The sequence below is a fragment of the Echeneis naucrates genome, chromosome 8, assembly GCF_900963305.1.
Source record: "Echeneis naucrates chromosome 8, fEcheNa1.1, whole genome shotgun sequence".
NCBI classification, from domain to species: domain Eukaryota; kingdom Metazoa; phylum Chordata; class Actinopteri; order Carangiformes; family Echeneidae; genus Echeneis; species Echeneis naucrates.
The window spans coordinates 16,175,654-16,191,710 of record NC_042518.1 but is presented as its reverse complement, the minus strand read 5'-3'; the positions used below and the strand labels follow the sequence as shown (position 1 = coordinate 16,191,710).

The 16,057-nt window shown below is 41.1% G+C and overlaps 1 protein-coding gene across 3 annotated transcripts in view; it reads left to right on the top strand.

Moving 5' to 3' along the window:
• LOC115048221 (myosin-10-like) overlaps positions 1-16,057 on the top strand; it is a 44,492-nt gene that overhangs the window by 27,487 nt on the left and 948 nt on the right. For 2 of the 3 annotated variants that reach the window (XM_029509573.1, XM_029509572.1), the window contains 33 exons: positions 501-599; positions 1,041-1,184; positions 1,313-1,408; positions 1,821-1,939; positions 2,147-2,299; positions 2,556-2,729; positions 2,805-2,978; positions 4,377-4,491; positions 7,009-7,202; positions 7,296-7,417; positions 7,801-7,870; positions 8,218-8,378; positions 8,502-8,610; positions 8,735-8,866; positions 8,968-9,174; positions 9,350-9,487; positions 9,701-9,824; positions 9,971-10,142; positions 10,707-10,919; positions 11,025-11,169; positions 11,260-11,466; positions 11,638-11,742; positions 11,836-11,988; positions 12,074-12,322; positions 12,488-12,700; positions 12,841-13,053; positions 13,131-13,292; positions 13,378-13,506; positions 13,990-14,078; positions 14,763-14,886; positions 15,065-15,273; positions 15,418-15,526; positions 15,789-15,961. In XM_029509573.1, the coding sequence (XP_029365433.1) occupies positions 501-599; positions 1,041-1,184; positions 1,313-1,408; positions 1,821-1,939; positions 2,147-2,299; positions 2,556-2,729; positions 2,805-2,978; positions 4,377-4,491; positions 7,009-7,202; positions 7,296-7,417; positions 7,801-7,870; positions 8,218-8,378; positions 8,502-8,610; positions 8,735-8,866; positions 8,968-9,174; positions 9,350-9,487; positions 9,701-9,824; positions 9,971-10,142; positions 10,707-10,919; positions 11,025-11,169; positions 11,260-11,466; positions 11,638-11,742; positions 11,836-11,988; positions 12,074-12,322; positions 12,488-12,700; positions 12,841-13,053; positions 13,131-13,292; positions 13,378-13,506; positions 13,990-14,078; positions 14,763-14,886; positions 15,065-15,273; positions 15,418-15,526; positions 15,789-15,961 (4,996 nt within the window). Of the gene's footprint in view, positions 1-500; positions 600-1,040; positions 1,185-1,312; positions 1,409-1,820; positions 1,940-2,146; positions 2,300-2,555; positions 2,730-2,804; positions 2,979-4,376; positions 4,492-5,319; positions 5,383-7,008; positions 7,203-7,295; positions 7,418-7,800; positions 7,871-8,217; positions 8,379-8,501; positions 8,611-8,734; positions 8,867-8,967; positions 9,175-9,349; positions 9,488-9,700; positions 9,825-9,970; positions 10,143-10,706; positions 10,920-11,024; positions 11,170-11,259; positions 11,467-11,637; positions 11,743-11,835; positions 11,989-12,073; positions 12,323-12,487; positions 12,701-12,840; positions 13,054-13,130; positions 13,293-13,377; positions 13,507-13,989; positions 14,079-14,762; positions 14,887-15,064; positions 15,274-15,417; positions 15,527-15,788; positions 15,962-16,057 lie in introns of all 3 variants that reach the window. The other variant, XM_029509574.1, reaches the window with a different exon arrangement.

The following is a 16,057-nucleotide window of genomic DNA, read 5'->3' as shown; positions in this document are numbered from 1 at the left end:
GACAGACTGAAAGAGCAGACAATTAAAGGACTGATTAAAAAATAAAGAGTGAAAATACAGGGTACCCACTGAGTCTAAAGCTGAGAGTGGTAGATAGGCTATTTGACTCCCAGGTGCTTATGTTTAACCACAGAAATGCCATTACTGTTCTGTATTTTATAGTGTCAGTGGACACTGGGCCTTAATGAAACCATGTCTTTAGTGGTGTTACTGTCTTATAAGAAGAATAAGGGATTAATTTCATTTAAATAAATTGGATTTGATGTGGCATTTTTTGGATTTGAATATGCTTTGATTCCTATGTGATTTCCTCTAAAATCTTGGCTATACCTTAGAAGAGTCATTGGTTGTGTGCTTTTTGAGAATTAATCTCTGAAAATAGTAGCTACCAAATTTTGTGAAAATGAAACAGAAATGTTATTATACTATAGTGGTGACAGAGTCGGTTGCTGGTTTTTAATGTTGTGGTTTTATTTTCAGTCCTTAACTTTTGCTCTCAGACCTTCTGGAGAAGTCAAGGGCTATTAGACAGGCCAAAGATGAGCGGACCTTCCACATTTTCTACCGCCTGCTTGCAGGGGCTGGAGAGCATCTGCGAAGTGAGTCTCTGACTGAAGGTTTCATGTGTGTGCTAATTTGCCACCGGCAGAGACAGAGCTAAAGACAGATGGTTTGAATTAGCACTAGTGAAACAAATCTTTGTCTCTTGTTAACTTTTAATTTAGTTTGTTAGTACATTGTTTCGTAATGATAGAGAAAATATTTAAACTGCATATTTTACCTATGAGCTAGTGAATTTTAAAGGTCACGTGCTCTCTCCTCCATTTAGGCACTCACTCCATGCGTGTAAAGTGAATGGTCTTGTTGAAAATTAATTCATATCTAACATACAATCTGAATATTTTGTGATCATCATTTCAATAGTAATATCCAGGGCAAAATCAACATGCACCATACAAAGATCTTAATAATTGAGTGTTTTTAGTGAAAATTTTAGAAAATTACACCAAAAATCATCTTTCTCATCTGTCTTTCTTCAGCGGACCTGCTCCTGGAAGGCTTCAACAACTACCGTTTCCTGTCTAATGGTAACATTCCCATCCCCGGTCAGCAGGACAAGGAGAATTTCCAGGAGACAATGGAGGCCATGCACATCATGAGCTTCTCCCATGATGAGATTGTCTGTGAGTAGTCGTTCCAGATGTCCCGAAATGTAATCTACCTCGTTTTCTATCCTTGAATTTTTTCCCCCTCTTTCTTACCGCTTATTTCCCCAATAGGGATGACTAAAGTGTTTTCTTATCCTTCCCAGGCATGTTGAAGGTGGTCTCTGCAGTGCTGCAATTTGGCAACATTGTCTTTAAAAAGGAGAGAAACACTGATCAGGCTTCTATGCCTGAGAACACAGGTAAAAATCGAACCTACTCTCAGTCATGAATCCAGAAGATGATATGGCTGCGACTTCTCAGCTTCTGACACAACAGCTGATGGAAAGCAGTCTGCTCATATCCACATTGTGCATGCTCCCACTCATAGGGCATGTTTTATTAGAAACACAGCTATGCTGAAGTTAGATTATGTGTCTCTTGGCAATTGAATGCCTGTAATGTCTGGATCATGTCAGCACCATTGCACACTCCTGCAATCTGGGTTATACTGTAGCCACATTGGTCTTTCTACAAGAAAAAGAAAAATAAGGAAAATAAATGAATGTTGAGAAATATTTTGAGATTTATTAAGTACTGTCTTATGTTGTGAAAACTCATTTTATGTCTCTTAAGAGTTATTGAATGCAGTAAGGTACTCTTTCACTCCCCCAGCTGCACAGAAACTATGCCACCTGCTTGGAATGAATGTAATGGAGTTCACCAGAGCTATCCTCACCCCGAGGATCAAAGTGGGACGAGACTATGTGCAGAAGGCACAGACCAAAGAACAGGTAAGATGCTATCAAACAGCATTGACAATAAAAAGTCTGCACTCGTGTCTTTTTTTTTTTTTTTTTTTACACATGTATAAACTATAACAGCAACACAATTTTTATCCATTTCTTATCTTATATTAATGTTCATTGTTCAGTTGGGCATTCTTTATTAACCAGTGTAATTAAATTTTGCTTTCCTGTGCTGTTTTCTTCCTCCTTCAGGCCGACTTTGCCGTTGAAGCCCTGGCCAAAGCAACATACGAGCGGCTGTTTCGATGGCTTGTCCACCGCATCAACAAAGCCCTGGACAGGACTAAACGTCAGGGGGCATCATTCATTGGCATCCTGGATATAGCTGGCTTTGAGATCTTTGAGGTGCTGATTGTTAAACACAATTTGACCCTAACCCTAACCCTTTGACTGTTGGTTTGTTTTTGTTTTTTCATTTATACATTCATTAAAAAATGTTTAAATGATAATAATAATAATAATAATAATAGCTATTATTATTATTGTTGTTGTTGTTGTTAACGTAAATAAAAGACTAAAATGCTAGTTTGCAGGCCAAAGCAATCACCAGTGAAACATGTCATCCCAACTGAAACACCTTTGCTTTACTCTCTCACTTTAGCTGAACTCATTTGAGCAGCTTTGCATCAACTACACCAATGAAAAACTCCAGCAGCTCTTCAACCACACAATGTTCATCCTGGAGCAGGAGGAGTACCAGAGGGAGGGCATTGAGTGGAGCTTCATCGACTTTGGCCTCGACCTGCAGCCTTGCATCGATCTCATTGAGAGGCCGGTCAGTGTTGTGCATATATGTCTGTGTGTATCTGCAATTCTGAATATTTGAATTTAACCAAACTTGTCTTCTCAGACTAATCCCCCTGGTATTCTGGCTCTTCTGGATGAGGAGTGCTGGTTTCCGAAGGCTACCGACAAGACCTTTGTAGACAAGGTTCTGCAGGAGCAGGGCACACACACCAAATTTCAGAAGCCACGTCAGCTTAAGGACAAAGCTGACTTCTGCATCATTCACTATGCAGGGAGGGTATGTATATCAGGCCCATTAAGGTCTCTTGTGTTTTACTCCTCTCCTGGGAGTAGTGGCTGGTTGCACTTGAATTTGATATTAGTAGAGGGAAAAGTCTTGAAAAGTAAAAAAAGATCCATTATGTACTTTATTCTTAGATTCCTAAGTGTTTTATGTTTTCCTCATGCAAAAACACAGTTTCAGGGATGTTTTGTAATCTTTCTCAAAGGCACAGACTTAGCTGCTCTAAGGACTGAGTTAACCAGGTCATTGCCTGAAAACAATAGCCCAGTTGTCATACTGCTTCTGCAGGAACCCCACATCTGGTTCATATTGGTGCAAGACTCAGCCTTTGGTGCCTGTTAGTTACATAACAGAAGTTTTCACCTTTCACCCTTTTGTATGGTGGACCACCATCTGCCCAGAGAAAATGATACTCCATTGCATTCCATCGCGGATGCTTGTCAGTCAAGGAGTGATAATTTAACTAGGTTTACCTCCCCCTTTTTACTCTTATTGAACATGTGTACTCTATTTTAACACAGTCAAGAGCATCAGTCACCCATGTCTAAGCATCAGTCCTGGATCTGAACCTTATCGTGGCAAACAAGTGAAAACCTCAGAACTATCCAAATATTAAGCAGTCTGTATCTAATACAGCAGCCAGGATTTCATTTGAGCTTCATCAAATAAATCTAGTTTGACAGCGTGATAGAAAAGTGAAGTGAAGAAAAAAGTGAGTGCAAACAGTGTGAGTTTGCTTTTCCAGGATTCTAATGAAACCCATATGGAGATCTTATATTTCTCATCTCAGGTTGCTGACCATGTCAATGACTTGTTACACTCTACTTTAATCCACCAGTCTTCATATTTTCATGGATGTTTGAAAAACACATAGTAGTCTAAGTTACCACCCTGTTACACAGAGTAATCCCATCCACACAGTACGTGTGAAAACTGCCTCTGCTGTTAGTCACATATAATAAGTCTTAATGGTCCAGTGTTGGATGTTATTGATCAGATTTCCAAATTGATCAGTTAATAATTGCATAGGTCACACTGGTTCACTAAAGACAGGTGAAGCAACAGACCAGCAAGCAGCATTTAATGAGAGACTGAAAACCAACCCGGTATATTTTGAAAACTTTTTTTTTTTTTTCCAGTGTTGAATGTATGAGTAAAGAGTGGAAAGAGATTGGAAGGGATACAGGGAAGTCCATAAAATAAATCTAATTTGATGCATAGTTGTTTTTGCTTTTTGTCAAGATGTATGTGTTTCTCCTAAAACCAAGGTATAATTGGGGTGTGTGTGTGAAAAACCAGCATTTGGTATTTTTCTAGGAAATGGAAATGCAATTTAACATTTTATTGTGCAAATATTAAGATACCGCTGACTTTGTTTCTATTTTCCCTTAGGTGGACTATAAAGCTGATGAATGGCTTATGAAGAACATGGATCCCCTAAATGACAATGTGGCTACGCTGCTGCACCAATCAACTGACAAGTTTGTGGCTGAGCTCTGGAAAGATGGTGGGTCACCTTCTCTGCAGGAGCTCATCAAACTTTAATATGAACAAAAGTATATTCATATTCAAGTATGTACATACCTGGTATTTTATTAGCTGTAAGAAGTCTCGGCCTGTATTCATCTGTATGAGTCCAGATGGATGTTACACAGCAAAGCTGCTGAGAATTGGACAAATAAAAGACAGATGATAAGTATTGTTATCTTTCTGTATTTTGGATTTATACTCCAAAAACATATCATAGCTCAGTATTTCCCATGATTTGATGAAGAGGATAAATCTAGTCTATTCACTCTCACACTTCCTCTGTAGGTTTCACTGTACTTTACTGGTGTCTATAATGTGGGTTGAATTTTACCAGCACAAACATCCAGTTTGAGCCAGACAACCGAAGTTTATTGTTAATCCTGTATTTTCGCCCCTTTTACATTCACTGTCAACATTTCAGTCAGGTGGGCACCATGGCTTTCATTATCCTAATTTTAATTTCACATACATTCAGCTTTTTTATATAATCACTGACAAGTCGCATTGACATCAAAATGGCTACGTAACACTTTCTGGACTAATCTGAGTAAAGACAAGCTGTGATAACCCACTAACTTTAAATTATATGCTTTGGTAATATGGATGTTCTGTAGTATTGCAGTGGATTAACTGACCTTGACTCTTGAATTATCTCTCTCTCTTTTTTTTTTTTTTTTTTTGTAGAAAATCAATGCTTTTTAAAGTTTGTGGGTGTGAGAATGATGGGTGTGTGTGTGTTTGCATGCATTCTTTTTCTCTCTCACTCTCCTGTCTTCTTTCTGTATCTGTGTCCCTGTTGCTGTAGACATTCAGACGTTTCAGAGAGCCTCTTTCTATGACAATGTGTCTGGGCTCCATGAAGCTCCAGGTGAATGCCAATGACATGTAAACATCATGTACCACTGGCTTTTCCTCATCCCCTTCACTCAAGGGCTCATTAGTCCCCTGTCTTGTCATGGCTGCAGTGTGCATCCCTCTAAAAGCTCCCCTCTGGCTTTGCATGGCTGCTCTAATGTTGGGTTTAAACCTTTAATAATAAAAATCTTCTACCATCAGTGTTCTTGTCAAACTGCCAGTATAACTATTCTATAACTCTAGAGCCCAGTCAAGTTAAGCTTTTCTTAGTTTCGTTGTCTGGTACAATTGACAAGACACTGATAATTACTTTCAAAATAATACATAAATGAACCGAACATTTGAACATTCACATTTGGTAGAACAAAACAGGTATTGATTTGCCGTGCTTAAAGAAGGTGTCACCACGCCTAAAAATGACAAATGATGCACCATCTAACAGTCCACTGACTTCACTGATGCAGCTCTATTTAAAGATATCCCAAAGACTATATAATCTTTTGTGCATTCATCAGTCTTAACTCAGACATGACAGAGATGGCACAGATGGAAAGATATAGCAGTGACAAAGCTTGGGAAGGATTACTGGATCCACAATTGATTCAAGTTCCTGTTTACTGAGTGCAGCCGTTTATATGTACTGAGAGAATGGAACATCTGATAGACCTGCATGCCAGATATCTAATCCAACTCTGTGTCATTCACCTTGTATGGAAAGATGAAGGGAGAGGAGGAAAAGAGTTATTCTCTTTTTTGAGGGAAAACAGAGGTGGTCATTTACTCTCTGAAGAGAAATCAAAGCTTTTTTGGTTATGCTACGTTGTTTTCATTTGGTTTGGGATAGCAGAAAATGTATTTTATTCATGCTGTGGGGTTGTTATTGTTCAAGTTAAATGTGATAACGTTTAATTTAGTCACTGTTATAGGAATAGATGTAGCCTTACAGAAACTGACAGTGCAAACCCCAAACCCCTAATCTAACCCATAAATTTGCACTTTGTTTTTATTGGATAGTTGGCTTTGACTGTGACTGTGACTTTGATTGTGACTGCGACTTTGACTTTGACTGTGACTGTGATGTGACAGGGCCAGACATTAAAATGCAGAGATGATGTCTCACAGAGGTGTAGTGTGGCTAGAAATTTGAAGAAATCATTGGGTTCGTATCTTAACAAGAATATAGTTGGTCAGCTGTTTTGAAAAAGGATGACTTCCCCCCATAACATTCCCAACCATCATACAATTATAATGTATGTATGTTGAGTGTGGAATTTTGAGAACATGGCGTGTTTCCAGAAACCCGCTCTGAGTGTTTGCAAAATTATTATGTCGATGTTATGTTGCATCAAACCAGCTGATGGTCTCTGGTCCCAGCTGGTGTAACACCATTGTCCGTCTTCATGCTTTGTCACAAAGTTAGAAAAGAGCAAATTGAAAACATCCGTGTTTAAGGCAAAATGTCCTTGTGAATATTCACATTGAATGTAAACCTCTTTCTTTACTCTAGGTTCATGTAAGTAGCTCAGCATTTCACCTTCATCGATACTTCCAACAGATCACAAACATCACAAATAAACTTTGCACTCCTCCATTAATCACAAATATCTCTTTTTTCTTTTATTTTCTTTTTCATCACCAGTTGACCGGATTGTCGGTCTTGACCAGGTTGCAGGGATGAATGAGACAGCATTCGGCGCAGCCTATAAAACAAAGAAGGGCATGTTCCGCACTGTGGGGCAGCTGTACAAGGAGCAGCTGTCAAAACTGATGGCCACACTGAGGAACACCAACCCCAACTTTGTTCGCTGTATCATCCCCAACCACGAAAAAAGGGTGAGTTTGGAGTTGCAGTAATAAATCCTTGGCTGACATCTAATGAGGTGCATTCGTACTGTATTGATATCATTTGTCTTCTTCCACGCATAGGCTGGTAAGCTGGACCCTCATCTTGTTCTGGACCAGCTGAGGTGTAATGGTGTGTTGGAGGGGATCCGTATCTGCAGACAAGGTTTCCCCAACCGCATTGTCTTCCAGGAGTTCAGGCAGAGGTAATGAACTCATGTTCATGATAGTTTCCATATAGAAAAAATTGCAATACGTTAAAAGCATATCACATTTTTCAGATATAAAAGATATAAATACAATTTGTAACAAGGAGTATATTATACGGTAAAATAAGTAGTCATCCATTCAGAAATGTTGACAAAGATTGAGTATAAATATGTTTTCGCTTTATATGACATCATGTGGTGCTTTCGGCAGCCTAGTTGATAGATGATGGACCTGGTTTTGTCTGATATTCGTTTCTTCTTTGTGAAGCATGTGTCTTCTCAGGGAGACCTTTGCCACTTTTTTCTCTCCTTATACTTCCTACAGTTTTAGCCAGTAAAACTCATTTTGTGATTCCTTGTAATCTCTACTTTGTGTCCAGGTATGAGATCCTCACTCCTAATGCCATTCCCAAAGGTTTTATGGATGGCAAGCAGGCCTGTGAGAGAATGGTGAGGACTAGACTGCTCTCTGTTTAGAACAAATGTAAATAATCTTGACTGCTGCCTCAGAGGCTACACTTGTAACAAGAGTCTTCATTTATCCAGAAATTTTCATTGTCAGGTAGTCGCACAAATAAATCAATATGTTTTCCATTTGGGAGCACAGAGTAAATAAACTAAAGCGCTAAGCACTGTCATTAAAATATAAATTTCTGAATATAAAATGAGGTTACTCCCATTTACTCCCAAGTTTTCCCAATTCCCATTTCCAAATTCATGTCTCTAGTATAACTGAAAGGCAGGGGGGTGTCTGTTAACTTATTCCATCTCTCCTACTTCTTTGTCTCTCTGTCTAGATTCAAGCCCTTGAGCTGGATGGTAACCTGTTTCGTATTGGCCAGAGTAAGATCTTCTTCAGGGCCGGAGTGTTGGCCCACCTGGAGGAAGAGAGGGACCTGAAGATCACTGACATCATTATTTACTTCCAGGCTGTCTGCAGAGGATATCTGGCACGCAAGTAAGAGTTGCTCTTCTTTAGGTACCTTGTTTCTGACCTCCTTATATCTGCACATTAGACTGAAAATACTTAGATTTTCACTCAACTTTTGATCTCCTTCCCCATCTTGTTGTATTTCTTAAGGGCTTTTGCGAAGAAGCAGCAGCAGCTTAGTGCTCTGAAAGTTCTCCAGAGAAACTGTGCTGCCTACTTAAAGCTGCGCCACTGGCAGTGGTGGAGGCTCTTCACCAAGGTGTGTGCTTATGTGTATATGCAGGTGTAAGTGTCAATTTTGTTTAAGAGCTGAGGCTATCCAGCATGGCCGCCAGCAAGTGTGTAGCCTTTTGAATCTCAGTCCCATTCGTGCGCACCTGTAGGTGAAGCCTCTGCTACAGGTCACCAGACAGGAGGAGGAGATGCAGGCTAAAGATGAGGAATTGATCAAGGTGAAGGAGAAGCAGACCAAGGTAGAAGGTGAGCTTGTGGAGATGGAGAGGAAACACCAGCAGGTCAGTCACAACCAAAGGTGCAATAACAAATTATATTCAACTATACTTACATGATTTCAATGATCAATATGTGAACTGATGTTATTACTATTTCTGTGCAGTTAATGGAGGAGAAGAACATCCTAGCAGAGCAGTTGCAGGCAGAGACAGAGCTGTTTGCAGAGGCAGAGGAGATGAGAGCTCGTCTGGCCTCCAAAAAGCAAGAGCTGGAGGAGATTCTTCATGACCTAGAGTCCAGGCTGGAGGAAGAAGAGGAAAGGACCCAGAGCATGCAGAATGAGAAGAAGAAGATGCAGTCCCATATCCAGGTGTGTCCCAGGGGTGTGGAATTACACATGCAACATCAAAGTAATGGTTACTGAAAAGCTATTATTGTACTTTTATTAAAAACGTGTTAAACATGTACCACTTACTATTTCTAATTAGACTGATATTAAAGCCATTTTTGTGTTTTCTGCTATGAATAAATACTTGTGTATGTAGGACCTGGAAGAACAGTTGGATGAGGAGGAGGCTGCCAGGCAGAAGCTGCAACTGGAGAAAGTGACAGCTGAGGCCAAAATGAAGAAATATGAAGAGGACATTTTGCTACTAGAAGACCAGAACTCCAAGTTCCAAAAGGTAAGAGAGAAGAGCAGACTCTGAAGGTTGACTCTCAGGTCACAGTTCTTCAAAGGCAATGTATAGAACTGTGACATAAAATTTTCTAAAACGAAAAGTGAGAATCTCCGGAGCATATCACCGTTACGTCACCGTAAGATTCAGGCAGAAGTTTCAGAATGGAGAGGATAGCTGTGTGTGAGCTTCCCTCATCTCTTTTTCTCTGCTGTTTAGGAAAAGAAATTAATGGAAGACCGAATCAATGAAGTGATGTCAATGCTTGCTGAAGAGGAGGAGAAGGCCAAAAACCTGGGCAAGACCAAGAACAAGCAGGAGATGATGATGGTTGACCTGGAAGGTAAAGAAGAAAAGTCAGATAGAGAGATAGAATAGAATAGTAAAGTGAAATGAATAACCTAAAGAATTTTCAGCACTAATTTTCAATTTAAAAATGTCCTTTTTGGTTTTATATCCCATTATCGTATCCTGTCCTTGCTAACTCAGAGAGACTGAAAAAGGAGGAGAAAACCCGTCAGGAGCTGGAGAAGGCTAAGAGGAAGCTGGATGGGGAGACATCTGACTTCCAGGACCAGATATCTGAGCTACAGGCCCAGATAGAGGAGCTGAAAGTTCAACTGGGCAAGAAGGAAGAGGAGCATCAGATGATGCAGGCTAGGTAGGAGATACTTGGAACAGTAGAGAATCAAACAAAGCTTTCCAATATAAGTGGAATCCCTTCACCAACTAAGAATTACATAACTCTGTATGCTAAATATGGGTTCTAAAATTGAGTCATTGAGGTTCTGATTCATGATGTGAGCGAGTTTGAGGTAAGTGCTAAATAGCTGTACAGAATGATCACCACACTCAAACCTGCCACTTTATGTAGTCAATTTTATTGGACTGACAAATCACCAGATACAGACATGCCCTTATCGAGGTGTAAAAATAGTCTGCTGTGCCTCTTTCTGACATGCTGCCTGTATTTATTCAACAATGTGGAATGAGATCTACGTATACTTCATGTGGTATCATGGTGCATTTGTTATTGTTAGACTATGCCATTATGTGGCCTGTTTCACCACACGGCTTCTTTAAGTGGTAATTCTGAATAGCCGTCTCTGCTGCCACCAAGTGGATACTTTTTATGTCATGTTCACTAGAAGAATTGAAAGTTATTTTTCGAATGTATCATCTGAACTTTTGTTACACATTTTTCACTGCTCTCGATGATCGACAGGGGTGAAGATGAGGTTAGCCAGAAGAACAACGCTTTGAAGCAAGTGAGGGAGATGCAGGCCCAGCTGTCTGAGCTGCAGGAGGACCTCGAGTCAGAGAAACAGGCCAGGAACAAGGCAGAGAAACTCAAGAGAGACTTGAGTGAAGAGCTTGAGGCCCTTAAAACTGAACTAGAGGATACCCTCGACACAACGGCTGCCCAGCAGGAGCTTAGGTGTTGTACTGCACTGAATTTCATCTCACTTATTTGGGATTTATATTCCAGGCTAACTAAAACAACAGTGCATTTGAGACTGTTCTGTGTCCCCGTTGTCTGTAGGACCAAACGCGAACAAGAGGTTGCAGAACTGAAGAAGGCAATTGACGAAGAGACTAAAAACCATGAGGCTCAGATCCAGGAGATGCGACAGAGGCACAGCACAGCCTTGGAAGAGCTGTCTGAACAGCTGGAACAAGCCAAGAGGGTACATCCCTTTTCACAGTTCAATTTGGCATCAAAACTTTAGCTAATCCACCAAAGAGAAAACACGAATGTTTGATTTTCGTTCATCTAGTTCAAGGCCAACCTGGAAAAGACCAAGCAGAGCCAGGAGAGTGCCAACAAGGAGCTGGCGAATGAGGTCAAGAGCCTACAGCAAGCAAAGACGGAGTCCGAGCACAAGAGGAAGAAACTAGAGGGTCAGCTCCAGGAGTTAATGGCCAGAGTCACTGAAGGAGAGAGAGCCAAGGGAGAACTGGGCGAACGCACACACAAACTGCAGGTGAGACATTTAGATCAAAACATGGTTCATTCTTTTTGCTTTTCAATTCAAATCAAAAATTATCGTAGGATAGTGGTCAGAAAATTATTCAAAATGACAATGACAGTGATTCTTTTGACAGTTTTTTACATCTCTCTCTTCTGAAAATCTGGATTTAAACTCTTCATGCAGACTGAGTTAGACAATGTGTCAGCCATGCTGGAGGATGCAGAGAGGAAGGGAATCAAGAGTGCCAAAGATGTCGCTGGACTGGAGAGTCAGCTACAAGACTCACAGGTGATGTACAGTATCTCTGAGCATTAATCTTCAAGCTAAATTTAATTATTGCTTTGTATTGAACTCACTGGACAAACATTGCTCTTCATGTAGGAGCTGCTCCAGGAAGAGACACGTCAGAAACTAAACCTTAGCAGTCGTATACGGCAGCTGGAAGAGGAGAAGAACACTCTGCAGGAGCAGCAGGAGGAGGATGAGGAGGCACGCAAGAATATGGAAAAACAGATTTTGACCCTACAGGCTCAGGTAAGATGTGATATAGGAAAACAAGGATTAAATTACATGTTTTGCTTGCCTTTATTCTGGATCATGTCTTTTCTTCTATGTGTAGCTATCAGACAGCAAGAAGAAGTTGGAAGACGATGTCGGAACAATAGAGAGCCTGGAGGAAGTTAAGAAGAAGCTGCAGAAAGACCTGGAGCTGGGCAGCCAGCGTTTGGAAGAGAAAACCATCGTCTTTGAAAAGTTGGAGAAGACAAAGACTCGTCTGCAGCAGGAGCTGGATGATCTGACTGTAGACTTGGATCACCAGCGACAAATTGTTTCCAACTTGGAGAAAAAACAAAAGAAGTTTGACCAGGTGATAAAGTCATTTATTTAGGATGTTCTGGTTGTTGTCCAGAAAACAAACCTCTAGTTTTAAATAGATTTAAGGAATCAAAATTATTTACTTTCCCCATTTATCAAAATACCAAATATAATTATCATAAAATATGAGTTTGTATTCTCATGTCCTCCTTCATAGATGCTTGCTGAAGAAAAGAGCATCTCGGCTCGCTATGCCGAAGAACGGGACCGTGCTGAAGCTGAAGCCAGAGAAAAAGAGACCAAAGCTCTGTCCATGACTCGAGCCCTGGACGAGGCCCTGGAGGCCAAAGAGGAGCTGGAGAGGATTAACAAACAGCTCCGTGCTGAGATGGAGGATCTAATGAGCTCAAAGGACGATGTGGGCAAGAATGTGAGCGTTAGGGTTGACTGAATACATGTAGTCAGAGGGTCTTATTCTGAGACCTCTTCTGGATCCCCTGGTACATCCGATTTGCTATTAAAATAAAGCAGTAATTTCACCTACCCACCTCTTTATCCTCTCCCTCTTAGGTCCACGAGCTTGAAAAGTCCAAACGGACTCTGGAGCAACAGTTGGAAGAGATGAAGACTCAGCTGGAGGAGCTGGAGGATGAGCTCCAGGCTACAGAGGATGCCAAACTCCGTTTGGAAGTCAACATGCAGGCCATGAAGGCCCAGTATGAGAGAGACCTTCAGGGCCGGGATGATCAGAATGATGAGAAGAAGAGAGCACTGGTCAAGCAGGTGCAGAATGACACCTAACACTGAATGACAACATTTTAAGAATCACATTCAAGATTTGTAATGGCTCCTTGTTTCAGGTGCGAGAGATGGAGGCAGAATTGGAGGATGAAAGGAAGCAAAGAGGTCTGGCTGTAGCTGCGAAGAAGAAACTGGAGATGGATTTGAAAGATATAGAGGGTCACATAGAAGGAGCCAACAAGGCTCGAGATGAAGCAATCAAACAGCTACGGAAGTTGCAGGTGCAGATTCGATGCATATATATGAATTCGTTGCACTTTGGACACATTTTCCATTCATATCTCCTCATCCATCTTCCACCCGTAGGCCCAAATGAAGGACTACCAGAGGGAGTTGGAAGATGCTAGAGCTTCCAGAGATGATATTTTTGCCATATCCAAGGAAAATGAGAAGAAACTCAAAAGTTTGGAGGCTGAGATTGTACAACTCCATGAGGTACAGGATAATGTGATGGTCCAGGTATCCAAAGGCCAGAATGATGATGAGTCATGATGATTTTGTAACATTTTTTGCAGAGAAAGGTGACAGCATGGCAGCATAGTTGTTAGTGCTGTTGCCCCACAATAAGAAGGTCCTGGGTTGGATTCCCAGCCTGGGGCCCTTCTGTGTGGAGTTTGCATGTTTTGCTTGCGTGTCCCAAGACATCATGTTTGGGTGAACTGGTGACTCTAACTTGTTCGTATGTCTGAGTGTGAGTGTGAGTGGTTGTTGGCCTCTGGATGGATAAGCAGTTGAAGATGAATGAATGAATGATTGTTGCCTAGACGGCCACACAAAGACCTGCTTTGTTTTTTTCAACACCTTGTAGAGTGTTGAACTAAATCTCATACAATATCTCCTGGTAGTACAGTGAAAGGTGCCCCTCAACATTAGGTCAGATGCACTGATCTGTCTTTCACCTTTGATGCTTTTCTCCAGGATCTGGCAGCATCTGAGCGGGGCAGACGCCACGCAGAGCAGGAACGAGATGAGCTGCAAGATGAAATCTCAAACAGCACCTCTGGAAAGTAGGTTACATTTAAGGATGGATATTATCATCTTCTTTATTGTATTAATATTCATTTTGAAGGCTCATAACTATTTGGTTCTCCCCTTCTTGACATGGCCATTCATTCGGAATGAACAGATAAGCATAAACAAAAATTTGAACTGCCTACCAGTCAGATATGCCTTTACTTCATCAATGAGATGAGGAAGAAAAAAATATCAAAACCATAATGATAACAGTAATAGCAAGAGCAAAAAAGATTACAAATTGGTGTTTCAAACCTAAAGGCTCAACTTGAAGTACCATCCCATGAACAACTTGAACATCGTTTTACTTCTAAGATGCAAATATTAATTTGAAAGACTTTGACTTTTTTAGGTCAAGACCTCCTTGTGACATGGGTTATGGAACCTTATGAAGACAAATTATTTTAAACACTCCCATATGTAGTGGAGGAAAAGCATAAATGATTTATTCAATAATGATTGTGAAATATTTGCTTTTGGGCCACTAATGAACTCCAGGCAGCCTTAATAATTACTCAATAATCATTAACTTTTATAAACCCCTATGTTCTTATTCATGGCGTTCATTTCTGAGCAGAGCCTTTCTGAAAGGACACTGTGTTTCCTGTCAAATGGATAGAGGTGCAGTCCGCTTTTGACTTGTACTTTATTTCTGCCATCTCTTCATTGTGTGTCAGGTCAGCTCTGATGGATGAGAAAAGGAGGCTGGAAGCTCGTATAGCCCAACTGGAGGAGGAGCTAGAAGAGGAGCAGGGTAACATGGAGCTACTCAACGACCGCTTCAGAAAGACAAACATGCAGGTATGATGTAATACTATGAGTTGTCAGAATATAAAACACTTCATCTATTATCTGTAGTCATCTGGGGGTTTTTTTGGACTACTATTAGATCTGAGTCATGAGTTTTTAATTGGACGTGTCGTTTTTTCCTCATCATTTTGTAACCTTACCTTCGTCTTTCTGTTACCTCCTCCCACAGGTGGACACTCTGACCACAGAGTTGAGCGCAGAGCGCAGCACGGCACAAAAGAGCGAAAATGCTCGCCAGCAACTGGAGCGTCAAAATAAAGAGCTTCGGGCCAAGCTGGGCGAGCTGGAGGGGTCTGTAAAGAACAGGTTCAAGGCCTCCATCACTGCGTTGGAGGCCAAGATAGCACAGCTGGAGGAACAGCTGGAGCAGGAGGCCAAGTGAGAATTCAATGCGCTCTTGTCCTGCCTTAAACTCATCAACATCATCACTTTTAAAATTGACAAACGCAGCTGTGGACAATTTATATGTATGTATGAGCCTACATGTAACACTAAATTGCTTCTTCACCTTTTCCATTGAAGGGAGCGAGGAGCAGCCAACAAGATTGTGAGGAGGACCGAGAAGAAGCTGAAGGAAGTTTGCATGCAGGTGGAGGATGAGCGTCGCCATGCCGACCAGTTTAAAGAACAAGTACGTCTGTCCCTGCTTGTACTGCTGTGATCAGCTGCTATCCAGCAACTGTTGAGCTCCATATTATTCTTGTGAACAGATTTCTTTGTTTATGGATTTTTCAAACACATTTTGTAATTATCACTTCGCCTCTAACGTGCTACAATTAGGAGAAATAAACAGTAAAATGTGTCTACCATTATGACAAAGCTATAACTAAACTGCAGAGCAGTTCAGAAACAGAGCAGGTCTTTGAACATCTTTTCTGTTCTTGTGTGTGAAGGTGGAGAAGGCCAATTCTCGCATGAAGCAGCTGAAGCGTCAGCTGGAGGAGGCGGAGGAAGAGGCTACGAGGGCCAACGCCTCGCGCAGGAAGCTACAGAGGGAGCTGGACGATGCCACAGAGGCCAGTGAGGGCCTGAGCCGTGAGGTCCACACACTCAAGAACCGCCTTAGGTACAGTGTGGACAACAAAAGAATCCAACATTTCACAATTCATAGTTTACCAGTTCATTGTAATATTTTTTTCAGAGAAGCTACATTTTTGTTGCG